This window comes from Centruroides sculpturatus, unplaced genomic scaffold, assembly GCF_000671375.1.
Source record: "Centruroides sculpturatus isolate CEXI.00-Female unplaced genomic scaffold, Cexi_2.0 scaffold1298, whole genome shotgun sequence".
NCBI classification, from domain to species: domain Eukaryota; kingdom Metazoa; phylum Arthropoda; class Arachnida; order Scorpiones; family Buthidae; genus Centruroides; species Centruroides sculpturatus.
In genome coordinates, this window is record NW_019385494.1 from 92,326 (window position 1) to 106,216 (window position 13,891).

General features: G+C 35.1%; 1 protein-coding gene across 1 annotated transcript in view; it reads right to left on the reverse strand.

The window, feature by feature from the left end:
* LOC111639506 (abnormal cell migration protein 10-like) overlaps nucleotides 1–12,305 on the reverse strand; it is a 65,592-nt gene extending 53,287 nt beyond the window's left edge. The window contains exons 1-2 of the mRNA XM_023385397.1: nucleotides 11,491–12,305; nucleotides 5,809–5,914 (exon numbers count right to left, since the gene is read on the reverse strand). Of these exons, the coding sequence (XP_023241165.1) occupies nucleotides 5,809–5,914; nucleotides 11,491–11,559 (175 nt within the window). The 5' untranslated portion in view covers nucleotides 11,560–12,305. The remainder of the gene's footprint in view (nucleotides 1–5,808; nucleotides 5,915–11,490) is intronic.
* Between the last annotated feature and the right edge of the window lie 1,586 nt (nucleotides 12,306–13,891).

Genomic DNA, 13,891 nt, shown 5'->3' on the forward strand with positions numbered 1-13,891 from the left:
ATCATTTCTATGACCAAGGGCGGCGTAAGGCATGGACGACGTGGGCCACCGCCTATGCCTCGCGGTCCGAAGGGCCTCGCGCCTCGAAGGTTTATGCATTACTTAAAAGCCGTGAACGCAACAAAAAATTTTACTCGTCATAAGAAGATAAATAGTTTGTCAAATTTTTATTCATAAAAATGCAGTTTCAACTGCTTTTTATTTTATAAAATCCGTCTTTTTGAGCCGCCAGAGGGCCTTTTAAACAATAGCTAGTCTGTTAGCGCTGGTCAGTAGTAGTCCAAATTCAATAAAACATTTGTTTCTTGAAAATTTGATCACGATTTAAATACAGTATTTATTTTTAATATTACCAATATGTCATCGAAAAGAAAACGTGTTGTATTATCATTAAAAGACAAATTAAAGTATTTGTTTCAATTATCCGGATTTTTTCTTATCCGGACTACCTTCATCCCCAATTAGTCCGGATAATCGAGGTTCTACTGTATTATTAAAAATGCATTAATAAATAAAATACAGAACCGGGAATGGTAATTTACGGTTCTGTATTTGTGATAAGTAGATTTGGAGATAAGTAAATTCGACTTACGTCGTTCTCCTGGAACCAATTACCGACGTAAGGCGAGGTATACTTGTATAGGGATATTTTAGTGCACATGTGTGAGATCTGGATCATCATAAAGAATTTGCCATACACACAAAACTTTGTATCAATTTCAACGATGAAGTAAAACACCCATTTTTCCAGCTTTGAAAATCTCAAGGGCTTCAAGGAAACTAACAAGATTGGCTTGTAGGTTGGCTATCATGCCCTCTTATGAGGCATATTATAGTTTATTTAAAGTTTTCTGCTGGAGATATTTCAAGGTTCATGTGAAAGTAGCATCATTTAAAATGTTCCACAGTGAAAAGTTTACCATTCATCAAATTTGCAGTATAAAAATTGTCAATGCTCTTTCTATATTCATCTTTTGGGCCATCCATTCTTAAAAGTTAAAGAATTTAAGGGGAAAAAAAAGAAAAATATTCAGAATCAAATAAGCAATTGATATGTAATAGAAAATCTGACCATTCAATTTTTTTCATATATGCAGAAAAAATGTAGTCAGTTATCCAGATTTTTAGTTTACATGCCTACAAATTAAAGTCATTAACATAAAATAGGAACTGAAAGACAAGTCAATGTGTTTCTTAAATGCCCTTTTCTATTTTGCAAAGGTTCTATGAAGACCATGTTAGCAGAGATAACTTGAGAAAATAAATTCTTGGAAATGATCAGACAGTAATACAAAAATGTAAGAGGTCCTGGTTCAAAATAGATCTAAATAAGAGATGTAAAGTCTCATTTGATCTTTTGGAAGTAATTAATTCATTAAAAATTTTATCCTGGAAGAAGAAATATATTGTTAAGTGCATCAAGTTCCAACACCTGGTAACCTGATAGAGAATAGAACACTTTGGAGGAACCTTATTTCATGTTTGTCAGTTCATGCGAAAACATACCAATGACCTGCTTTATCTGATCTATCCAGCTGATTCTTTGTCAACCTCTCCTACAGTTTCCCTGTCTTCCCAAGCATGATTTTTCTTTCTAAGTCCATCATATATGTGCCTATGATGGACTAGAAAAAGAGCTTTTTTTGGCCTCATGCCAAAAAAGGCTCTCTGCTTTAGAAACATGGCCTCAAGAGACATCTCAGGTTTCATGGCTTCTAGGATTGAGATATTTGTTTTCTTTGCTGTCCATGGTATCTTTAGAAGTCTTCTCCAAACTCAGAACCCAGGCATTCAATTTCTTCTGCTCAAATTTTCTGTGTGTGTAGCTTTCATATCCATACATGACAATAGATCTTACTAGTATGATCTTGGTCTTAATGGTTACATTCTTATTCTTCTTGATGGGTTAAGAGTGTGACATTACTTTCTTTCCTAGCAAGACTCTTCTCTTAAGCTCCTCTGTGCATCTTCTATCTCTGGTGACTATGACTCCAAGTAATACAAACCTGTCCACAACTTTGATTGTTTCACTGTCAATCTTAAAACTGTCAAGTGGTTCTGTTGATATTACTTATGTCTTCTTTATGTTCAATAATAATCCAAATTTTTACTTTCATCCCTGATACACTTTACTAGATAAGTTAAATATTTTTTGTTTTTAGTATGGTAATGTCCTCAGCATATCATAAGTTATTAATGATTTGTCCTCTTATCTTCACATCCACTGTTTCCTCCTTTAAATTAATTACGTAACCAATTTGGCTTTAGAGGTAAGCGTTAGGCACTATCTCTTATTAACATTAATAAAGCAGGAGTTGTGGGTTCGAGTCCCACTCCGAGCCGATTTTTTCTCCCAGCGGTTCTAAATTATTTAAATTAATTAATTTATTCCTCCTTTAATCCTATCCATCTCATTATGTATTCTCTGTAGAGATGAACAGATAGGAGGACAGAATACATCCCTGTTGGACATCCTTCTCAATATGACACTAATCGATTTCACCAGCCTCTGTTCTTATCATGGCCTCTTGTTCCATATATAATTTTTTTGCAAGACTACAATGTGTGCTGGTACTTCCAATGTTCTGAGTACCATCCAAAGGATTGAGTGATTAACAGAGTCAAATACCTTGCTATAATCAATAAAACAGAAATAAATATGTTTTTAAAATTTTTTGGCTTCTATTATTCTTCTAATGTTAAAAATTTGGTACCTTCACCACATTGGAAGCCAGTTTATATCTCAGGCATTTCAAAATTGGTTCAAACTTCTTTTGAATAATTTTTAATAGAACCTTGCTGGCATGAGAGATTGGGGTAATGATTCGGTTGTTAACACAATTTCTTGGATCTCCTTTTTTTTGAGAAAAGGAATGATCGTTTTCAAACCTCTTGTCATTTACACTAATGACACAGGCTAGTCAAAGCATTAAGAACCTCCTCACCAGTCTCCTGAAATAGTTTGATAGGGAGACCATCACAGCCAGAAAACTTTCTCCTTGGAAGCTGGCCCAATGCCTATCTAACTTTGTCACTGTTGATTCAGAGCTGTACTTGTGAAAGGTAAAAAAAATCTGGATGATCAAATTATGTTTATATAAGTTCTCAATATATTCTTTTCATATGGCTTTGATTTCATTTACTTCTGTTAAATTAGCCCCATCACAACCTTGAATGATACCTAACCTCAGCTCAGATCTGCTGGTTATAGACTTGATGCATTGAAACAGTTCTCCCACACATTCCTTTCTTGCAAGGCATTGCATTCTTGCTGGAGGAAGCTTTCTTTATCTTTCCTAATATGTTGCTGGAATTCTCTGTTTAAGCGACGTACCTCTGATTTGTTCTTCTGAAATTTCATATTTCTTCTTTGTTCTGCGATTTTCAGAGTTTTGACAGTCAGTCATCTGGATCTACTTTTCCTCTTATGTTTAGGGATCTTGTCTTTTATTTCCTCTAGTACAACTTTGCATATATCCTCCCACAAACCCTCAGATGTTCTGTCCATTTTGTTCAAGGCTGAAAATCTGTTCTCCAGTGCAATGGAGAAGTCATTGGATATGGCATCTAAGTTAAATCTTATGGGTTTGTTTGGAACAACTGCTCTTCTTAATTTGATGCACATTCTAGTAATCAATAGTTCATGATTTGTTCCACAGTCACTGCCTGAAAGTATCTTTGCCTCTTGGATAACACTTCTCCATCGCCTGCTTGCAATAATGTAGCCAATTTGATTTTTGTATAATCCATCCATGTAAAAAGTCTGCAACTGTGATTTTGTTGGCAATGAAGAGAGTTTTCTACACAGAACATTACCAGGCAGTCTCCAGCTGCATTCTTTGTTCCTAGCCAAAAATGCCTGTTATTCCCTTTGTCTTCAGATTGCCCACTTTATCATTCCATTCTTCTGTGATGAAAAGCATGTCACTTTTGTGAGTGGTAGTGATGGTGTTCTGTAAGGCTTCATAGAATTCTTCTATTTCTTCCTCTTCTGAATCAGTTGTTAAGGCATATACCTGTAAAATAGTGATGTTAACAGGACAGCCCGAATTCTGATAGCCATTCCATTGCTGTAATTTGAATTTGAAGATTATTAACTGTTCTTTCAATCTGAAGAAGACGAAAATAGTTTCGTTTAAAGCGCTAGTTGTTTGTAGCGATAGCTGTAGGTTGTTGATGATTGATAATTTTCTCAACTTTACTTATTCTGATAGCAATAATCCTCTCATTTACTGGGCAGTAACCTAGCGATTCTTCTGGACAGGTCAATCGTCACCCAATTTTTCCTCTTGCTCTATGTCCAGAATAGTAAACAGTGTGATTCCCTGAGAGAAAATAGCCATGCCTGTCCATCTAAAGCTTGCCCCAGAATATAAATCCCATTTCTCTCCATTTCATGCTTCAACATCTCAAGTTTGCCCTGTGTTATGCTTCTTACATTCCAGGTTCCGACACCGAGTGTGTTCTTTATAAAGCTTGGGACAGTTCCTGTAACTCTTGTTTTCTCTGCTATTGGATGTTCATTTATTTGACTTTAAAGTCAAATGAACATCCAACAGATTAGAGTTGCTATTTGTTTGTCCTTTGCTCTTCCCCAGTAGCCAGTGAGCTGCTTTCCAACCTAGGGTCTCATCATCCAGCAGTATGTCACATCTGAAACATTTATTATTTTTCATCAGGTTTTCTTGGCAAGGTTTCAAAAGTAGTTTGCCACTGCCTTTTGACCATGTACCACATTCATCTTCAGGAAGAAGTTTTCCAAGGGTAAGGATGGAGGTGTGATTACATGGATTTTGAAAATGTTGGCCAGTCGGACTTCCTTAAAATCCCCTTAGGGTAATATCAAGTCCATCAGTGTTTTTGACAGGAGAGAGCCTAAAAACCAACATTCCCATATCCATATAAACAGTATATAATTTCCATAAAAGTAATGTTTTACGTTTGGAATTATTATTTATACAAACATATATATATCAATGTAAATCAATTGGTATTAATCAATCAATTTTAATTTGCTAAACGTAAACTAGTAAAATGTTTTAAATGTTTGTGTTTTTATTTTAAAATTGTCAAAAATATTAAAATAAACTGAATTAGTCAACAATTCAAAACTTGAAGTTTTAATCCCATCAATTTTTTTATGTTCTCATCATAGAAGCTAATTTGTTTGTTTAAGAAATAATTATTCACTATAGTCTATGGCTTTAGTATAATTAAAAATAATAAAATGTAATTATAATAATATGTAATTATATAACATTAATGATTAGGATTTGATATCAATGCTGCTTCCATTAACTCAACATTGATAATCTTCAAGATTATTTCTTTTAATACTAGAGCTATTCTATGATATTTTAAATTAATTAAGAAATTAATATAAATGCTGCAAAAATACATACAATTGTGCCATCATATATAATTAAACTGTCATTTTTTGTGGATATTTAAAATTAAAATTAGGAATATAATATAATTTTAAAGTAAATTGTATTCATTAATTTATTAATTTATATTAATGAACACAATTTATTTTAGAAATCTTTAAAAATAGAAATCAGATTAGATTACAAATCTTTAAAAATAAATTTCTGAAATCTCATTTTTTACTACCAAGATATATTATAATTAATTAATTTTGTTACTACATATATATAGTAACATTTTTTTTAAAAACTAACACCATTATTATTCTTAAACTACTTTTACATCTCATTATTATTAAAAAACTTAATAATACATAATTTGTCAAGTATTAAATGTAGCCAATATTCTAACATTTTTTTAATAACTATCAATTTAACTAACCTTCTAAATTTGCCATGGAAAAACGATAGCTGTCCATCCGAGGAGTCGGCATAGCAAGTTTTTCGGAGCCACATCCTTTCGTCATGGACCCAATGTTGTCTAATCCCTAAAATTTAAATAAAAATATTTCAATACAAGTTTGGTACATTATAAAATTTAATTCTGTAATAAAAATGTATAAACAGAAAAGTGCTGACTGATTATGTAATAAGAATGAATAATTTGTTTAATGTTTAAAACAAAACTCATGAATTTTAAATTCTAAACAATGTAAGTGTTATAAACAGTTAATAATAATAATAATATAAAAACATTCATAACAAAAATACTTATATGTTTTTTATTATTAACAATATGACATAAATCTATCAGAATAAAAAATTTTGCATAACAATAAAAAAATTTCAAAAATCTATAATTATCTAGAATAGAAAAACATCTTTTATTAATTTAACCAGATAACAAAACACTATATGAACGTTGCTTCTTTGTAAAAATTTCTCTATATTTCAACAGAAATAAATAAACTTTGCTTTAAGCATTATTCGAAAATTAAATCCACCATAAATTTATTTTTATAACCAAAACTATGGTAAGTTTAATCATTTAATTTATATTAGTTTTTTTTTTATTTAAAAAAAATTCAAATTCAAAGAACTGTAGAAGAACATCTGTGCTAGACCCAGTTTAGAATAAAAACAGCGTCTAGCTATAAGCTCATACTGTGGTTTAAACTTCGATTGTAAAGACGCAAATCGTCGATCTTTGAACCTGATCTAAACGAACTTCGGAGAAATTTTGGCTATTACATTTATTGCCGTTACTCCCAGCTTTTAATCACTGGTAAACCAATCGGATGAATCATTTCGTTACGTCACAAAAATGACGTAAAAGTCTGAAAGTGTCGAAACTTCACAAAAGTGTTTTCGACAATTTCTTCGATGATCGGATTTCTCCGAATTATAAATGTTAAATAACTAAACAAAATTCATAAACCATTTACGGTTTTCTCAAGAAAAAATTCTTAGCCTGACTTTGGATTATTTTAATTCCATTTTAAAAATCGTCAAACAATTGATAACTGCTGTTTTATAGTTAATAAGCCGATATTTTTCCACCAAAATGTTTAATTTTGTATCCAATTCGATTTAAAATATACATAAAATCTGTATTGAATTAAAAAATCCTGATCAGTATATAATTCTAAAGCAGTGATTCCCAAACATAAGGTCACCAATTATTTTATGGAATCGCGTAAATTCTAAATTCTTTTTTTTTATAATTTAATATTTTTTAAACGTTGTTGTCCTTCTAAAAATATTTTTAAAAACCTAATAAAGAATTCAAACCTAATGCAACGAATTTTGTTTCAAGTGACAATATCATGGCTTATTAAAAAGCGCCCAGGACTAACAACATTCTACTCCCATAAAGTTTTATTGTTTTATAACTTTAACAGTTTTCTTGTTCGTTTAAAAGACGCCTCTAACTGATTTAAATAAATTGTTTTATTATTTCTGTTTTGTAAAATCTGTCACCATCACGATACAATATTTTCTCCAAAGAGAAAGGCGTCTGGTAAAAAACATAAAAGACATACTGTACAACTTTCTCCACGCAACTAACCAAGTTCCAACGTAAATGCTGATATTCTAAAATTTTATTTAGGCTAGTTAATAATGATCAATTAAACTAAAATTTTATTTTAGTATTATTTCGATTTTGGACTATTCTTTCGTTTCATAGCTGTCGAGACGAATATCATCTGTGAATCCGTTAATAAATATCTATAACACAAACGCGATATCAATTCATAATTAACACCTAAATAAGGACTAGTTTCCCATAAAAGATCTCCTGGGAGGCACTCCCACCCGGCAAATCGCCCATGTGTCGCGTTGCCGTTTAACAATAAAACCAAAGCACCCATTCTTAATCAAATTCTTGAAAACAACGGAAGAAACAAAACAGCGACGATTTCCATTCTTGAAACGAGATGAAAAAGAAATGTGCTATGTAGGAATCTAGACTTGCCAATAGTAAGAAATTTGTCTAGAAACCAGTATTCAAAGTTTTTGAATGGCGGGCCAAATCGCGCATAAATCGTAAGCAGGCGGCCAGAAATCTTTCTCATATTTATATATACTAAAATTAAGCATATTGCTAAAGACTTAGCACTTATAGTATATTGCTATAAGTGCTAAGTCTAATGCTTTCGTGAGCCAGATTAACTTGTGCTGCGACTGAGACTTGACCAGGGGAGACGTAGTTTCGGTACCGGTGGTCTAACCGATATCTAAGAAATGTCGCTCTTCCAATGCGATTTTTCGTAATCCGTGGTTTTAATGGTCGAGGGCCTCGAGCCCGTTTCTGCAAACTACTCAATGTGTTCTTAGAGATTTCATACTTAAGTGTATGTTAAATATTTAGTATTTAACATACTTACACTGGTTTAAATATTAACAAATCTGACAACCCAATTATGCATTTATAATTTTTAAAGCTCTCTCACAAAAATAAACCTTTTTCAGTGTTTCTCCATAGATTAAAAAAAGTTATTTTGTATTTATTAATTCTCAAACTCTTAGTTCATAAACTTCTGGCAGCAATTTTGCCAAAATTACAATCGTGCTATAATTCAAAGGATCATTATTAAAAATCACAAGCCGATATTTTTAGATTTTTATACAAAAATAAACATATATTATACCAACACTTTTTAGATTTTAGTTGTTATATTTCACTGTACTTTTCAAAATCTAAAATTACAAATAAACAAACAATAGTGCCAAATAGTTAAATTAAATCTCCATTATTCTCAAATTACCGATCTCAGCAAAATATACAGAATAATTAAAAATTTATTAGTCCCAAAATACAAATATTTAATACAGAATTTAAATGCAATTTTGTTCACATCTAACCAGCAACGGATCCAGAAGTACTCAAAGGGGCTAACTCAAAAATAGTTGAATAATTAATAAGTACCTTTTATTAACGCGTGCACGACCGATTGCATTGCGGACGATCCGACAAACCTATTTGTCATTATAAATGCATTTAAAAACAACGTTTTGATGTTCGAACAAATACATTTTAATTTCATTTTATGTCGATGGAAGAGCTTAAGCCCCTGTAGTTCTCCCCTTGGATCTGCCACTGCATCTAATATTCTTTTAACTTTCTTTCATTATCCAAAATAAATACCTAAAGAAAGACTTAATCTTTTACAGAAGCTCAATAATAAAAATTTCACAAAGTTACAGAGATCCAGAACAATTTTATTCAAATATAATTCTAGTTTAGCACTAAAAACACCAATCATTATACTCTTCAACAGAATTTTCAGATTGCCACTCAGTAAGCACTGAAATCAAAAACATTATCAAAGTAGAGCTTTTGAATCTGTTAACAACCTTCGTACCGTTTTACATCTTTAAAGAAAGTCAAGTTTATATATAGTAGCCTTTCCCGTTCTTGAACTAGGACAGGCAATCCAAATTAATATTCTAGTGTATTTTTGCATTAATTCTGAAATGAATAAAAATTCTTTTGGGAGAATAGGTAACTTTAATTCTCAAATAGTTATTCAGTCTTACTGAATGATAGTCCAATCATTAGACAAAATATTATTATAATAATAATAAATTCTGAATGCGGGATTGGAGAGAGACTTATTCGGTCGAATAAGTAAGCAAATTAATCGCCAAACTAGTGACAGAAAAACGATCGATCAAAAGACATAGGGACGAAAGCAACGACTAAAAATAACGTGCAAAGAGTAAACTTCGAATTCGTTATACACTGGATGCGTTATATTTTAAGTCATAACTTCACTTTATTCAGGAAACGTCTTTAATAAGTTACTATAAATATCATAACGGACAAATATCACTCTTCCAAGAAACAGTAAGAATGATATATTTCCCAATATTGTTCCAAGTTAAAAAAAAAACGGAGACAAAGAAAACAATTTCTCTGGCGATTCGTAATGAAACAATATATCGGAACGCAAAAGTATACCAGTGTCGACTGGAACACTTCCAAGTCACGCGATCGCCTCCAAAGGTTTCGCCAAAGCATTCATTAATGAAAATCTATAGAAGTAAAGATAGATGGACGACATCCGCTACATCCGAAATAAGGTTCCGGCACGAAACGGTCAATGTAAGCAAGCCACTAGCCTAGCTATAATTGCAAATGCTAGTTTAGAACCCCTGCGAAGCCAAGCACTACTTTCCCTAACCTCCCAAAGATTTAACCCATTTCATCCTTGGACTCGTCTATCCTCTATTCGTGTCTTCTCGGTTAACCGCCCTCACCGACTCTTCTAATTTTACACGCTTCGGGAGCAGCGCCCCGCATTTCCCTTCTGACAAAAACACCCTCTACGCACCCGACGACCTCTAAACTGTCTTTTAACGCCCAGCCAATCTCCGTAAAAGGGAAAGAAAAAAGGCGCACACCCTTGACTCGGACATTGGATTCACCCATCAAATGAATGAACTTAAGGACATGGAAGTGGTCCTAAGAGACAAGAAAATCAACAAAGATACTCGAAGAGGAACTTGTCGTTGTATGACATCGGAGCCACGTGGCCAACATTCACTAACTTCTATTTATTATTCTCAGAATCTGTAAACATATTACAGATTCCAAAAAGGATAAACACGAATTCTCCTAGTAATCGGAAACGGATGCCAGCACGCGTCAGAGACCCATCCCTTCGAAAGAATTAAGATACTGCTCTCATCAATTTTTATTAAGACATGCCATGTTCGCATCGACTCTATAGATCTAGTCCTCCTATATTTTTTTCTCGCGTGATGCTAACGTCCCAAATGGGAATCCTACTTACGTGAAACGTGACCGGAAGGTCTCTCGTCCGTCCCCCGACCGGATTCGGAGCATCGATCCTAACGCGCGGCCTGCATCGCGACCTCCCCGGTTCCGTTCCGCTATTGGACCGAGGCGGGGGTGACGTCATTCCACCGCAGTCGCGTCGCTACACACTAACGTCCGAAAGGACCGCGAAAAAAAGAGGTAGATCGGATACGGATAAGGTTCGCCCCCATAGACGGTTCGGGGGAAGTAAGACCAGGTGAACTCAAACACGTGATACCAACAAACACCTGCTCGGTTCGCAGCTGCGCCGCACCACCTGCTCCGCATCAAAAACGAGAAGATTAGTTTCTGGCCCAATCCACGCTTCCTACTCGATCGCTATTCATATATGGTACACGCTCAACACTGACCATTTCTCGAACTAATAGACGCCGCAGCGCTAAGCGCAGGATGGCAAGCACTAAGTCCACGAACCGCACGGCACAGATCGGATATCAGCAAAAAAAAACTATAAAGGAACATTTGGTAGTTATCATTATACAGCATCCGTATCTGATCTATTAAACTCGAGGTCTAATCGTATACTGTTGTGAATACGATGAGAATGAATACAAATAATATAGTAATGAAGTCGAAACGGTAATTTAGAATGTTAACTTTGCCTAGATAGATAGCTTTTCTGCAGCATTTCGTACTGGCTAGAAAACTCAGAGAAAGAAAAAGCCTCTCCTCCTCCCAATACGATCGAACGCCATTTGTATTATCATGGCGACCGAGACAGGCGCGAATGTCCGATATAGCACCTCGGGAGCCGTAAAAATCGATAAATGACCTTACTTCGGCGTCGTCTTCTACGTCGATTCCGGGGTCATCGTCGTCGCTGGTAAACGAACCGCCGGATTCCATCCTATTTCTGTTCCAGGCCGAGCACGGCTCGTTCCTCCCAACACCCACCACCCTCGGTAAGCCCAAATTTAAACGGGGGATGGCCGGAGGGTCGCCGACGAAGTACGGCGGACGGCCCGGAAAGGCCTTTATCTATAGATGCAAGATCGGATTGGAAACTCTGGTGTATCGCTGTCAAAGATACGATGAAAGGCCGATTGGGCCGGTTGGGGGTCCGCAAGTACCCTTTAGCGTCGGCCTCACCCCGGAAAATAGGTCGCGTCGACCGCGACGGCAGATGCGGACTGGTTCATTCCGAGCTGTGGCGAGCGGGCAGAGCGGAGGGCGAGCGCCACCAGATGCTACACCAGAGCGCATCGATGAATGAAACGAACTACTAAAAAGTTAAATCTGGCCGTCGAGTCATCGTTCCGGGACGTGTAGCTGCACTTTTTCCGTCGTTGATCGGGATTAATTCTTTCTACCGGAAACACCTGTCTATGTTTACTAGAGAGAAATTCAAAATTACTTTATAGGCATATTATATGCAAAAAAAACAAGAATAAATAACAAAATAATAATTATGAACGAGGTCAGCGAGAATGCAACTTGCAGTATCGATCTGTGAAAACCAACTTTCGAGGCCGAATGGAGATACGTAAACTGTGGAAACGGGCCAAGTTCTCGACCGACAGACTCGCCGCTAACTTATAGGGAGCTTTATAGTGAAATCGAACAAACTCGGTAGAATTAACCGTCTCATCTATTCCATTAACCCGCAACATGGGCCTTAAATAATATCAATCAGTCACCTACAACGGATAATCGCCTGAAACGATATTTTTCTTATCCGATCTAGTTTATAGCATTGATATTAATTCACTAGAGATTGGCTATCTTCCAAACCATCTCCCGCAGATCTGCGAAAAGTGAAATCTTAAACAAACTAAAATCTTCGTTAAATAAATCGACAATGGGCGTAACAAGGAATTAACAATCGATAATTTCAAACTGGAAAAAAAAACCACACCTGAACGACTATCCATCAATTTAAAGAAAGAATAGTTGCACAGCAAGACTAGGGCTTTTCTACGGTAGCAGTACTTTCTCCAGTTACAGCACTGCCATAACATCTCCGGTCCGCTTTAGAAGACGAACGAGAAAACGTATCGGCCGATGCCATTAAATTACTCACTTCCTCTATTTCAGACGCCTTTCCTATTTGCGCTGGGAACATTGATTCGATAATTTCATCATAAAACCAAAACTGCAATCGAGAAAAACGGGAAGCCTAATTCCCATATTCCCTTTTCTCCAATAAATTCGTATTTAAATGTCGCTACTGCAGAACACTCCGAGACTAATGCTTGGCCAATTTATATGGAACAAAGCCAAGTCTATTGACAGATGAACTAAGACAACCCAATCTCCTTAATAACAAAAGGACAAGAGTCGAATATAAGTAATGTAAAGAGAAAAGGATCCCAACGAAATAGTAAAAATACTACTCGGTTGTGGACGATATATCAGAATCCTCTGTAACGGATGAAAGAAGGCACAAGCTATGGCCCAAGATATCTGCAATGGATGAGTACAACAATCTAAGATTAAAAAGCATGTGAACCAGCTGTTCCAGACCAGTTCATTTCGTAACATTTTAACGAAAATGACAGGACGCAACAATCGAATAATTGAAAATAAGATGAAAGTGAATATCAGGCTATTTTCTTTATGTATATGTATAGCTTGTATTTTCGTCAGGATAAAACCTAACGAAAATACGAAAACGAAAAGTCAATCAAGCTGAAATTTATTTATCATTGTTATTTACATAATCTTAGCTAATATTTTCTTCGTCGTATCAAAATCATTGTAATAGAAAACTTTCAAATTTGATTTACTCTCCAAAATATCTTCTTTTGTAATCTAATCAAGTAATCCCATAGATTTTATACTTTACGCGAGTCTAAATTTTTTTTAACGGCAGATGCCATCTCTATCTCGAACTCGAACTATCGTCGTCCAAACCACCTGTCCCTCATCCGAGGCAGATGGCACTCGGGTAAATGTCGGCACCTGGACCATCTGCCATCCCTAAAAATCACAACTCGAATTTTAAACATCTCCAGCAGTTCTTTAAAACATTTAGGACCGCTGGATTCAAGTCTTCCCGATCAAGAAGACGCGACGAAAAACAAAAACAGAATAAATAATAAACTTACCGCCAGATCATACGGAGAGGAAAGAGACCTGCTCCAGCTATCCGTGGCGCACAATCGAAAGCACATGCTGACGTACTTCCTACTGCCAATCGACTGGCGAAATAAACCAGAAGAAGATTATATATGAGGAG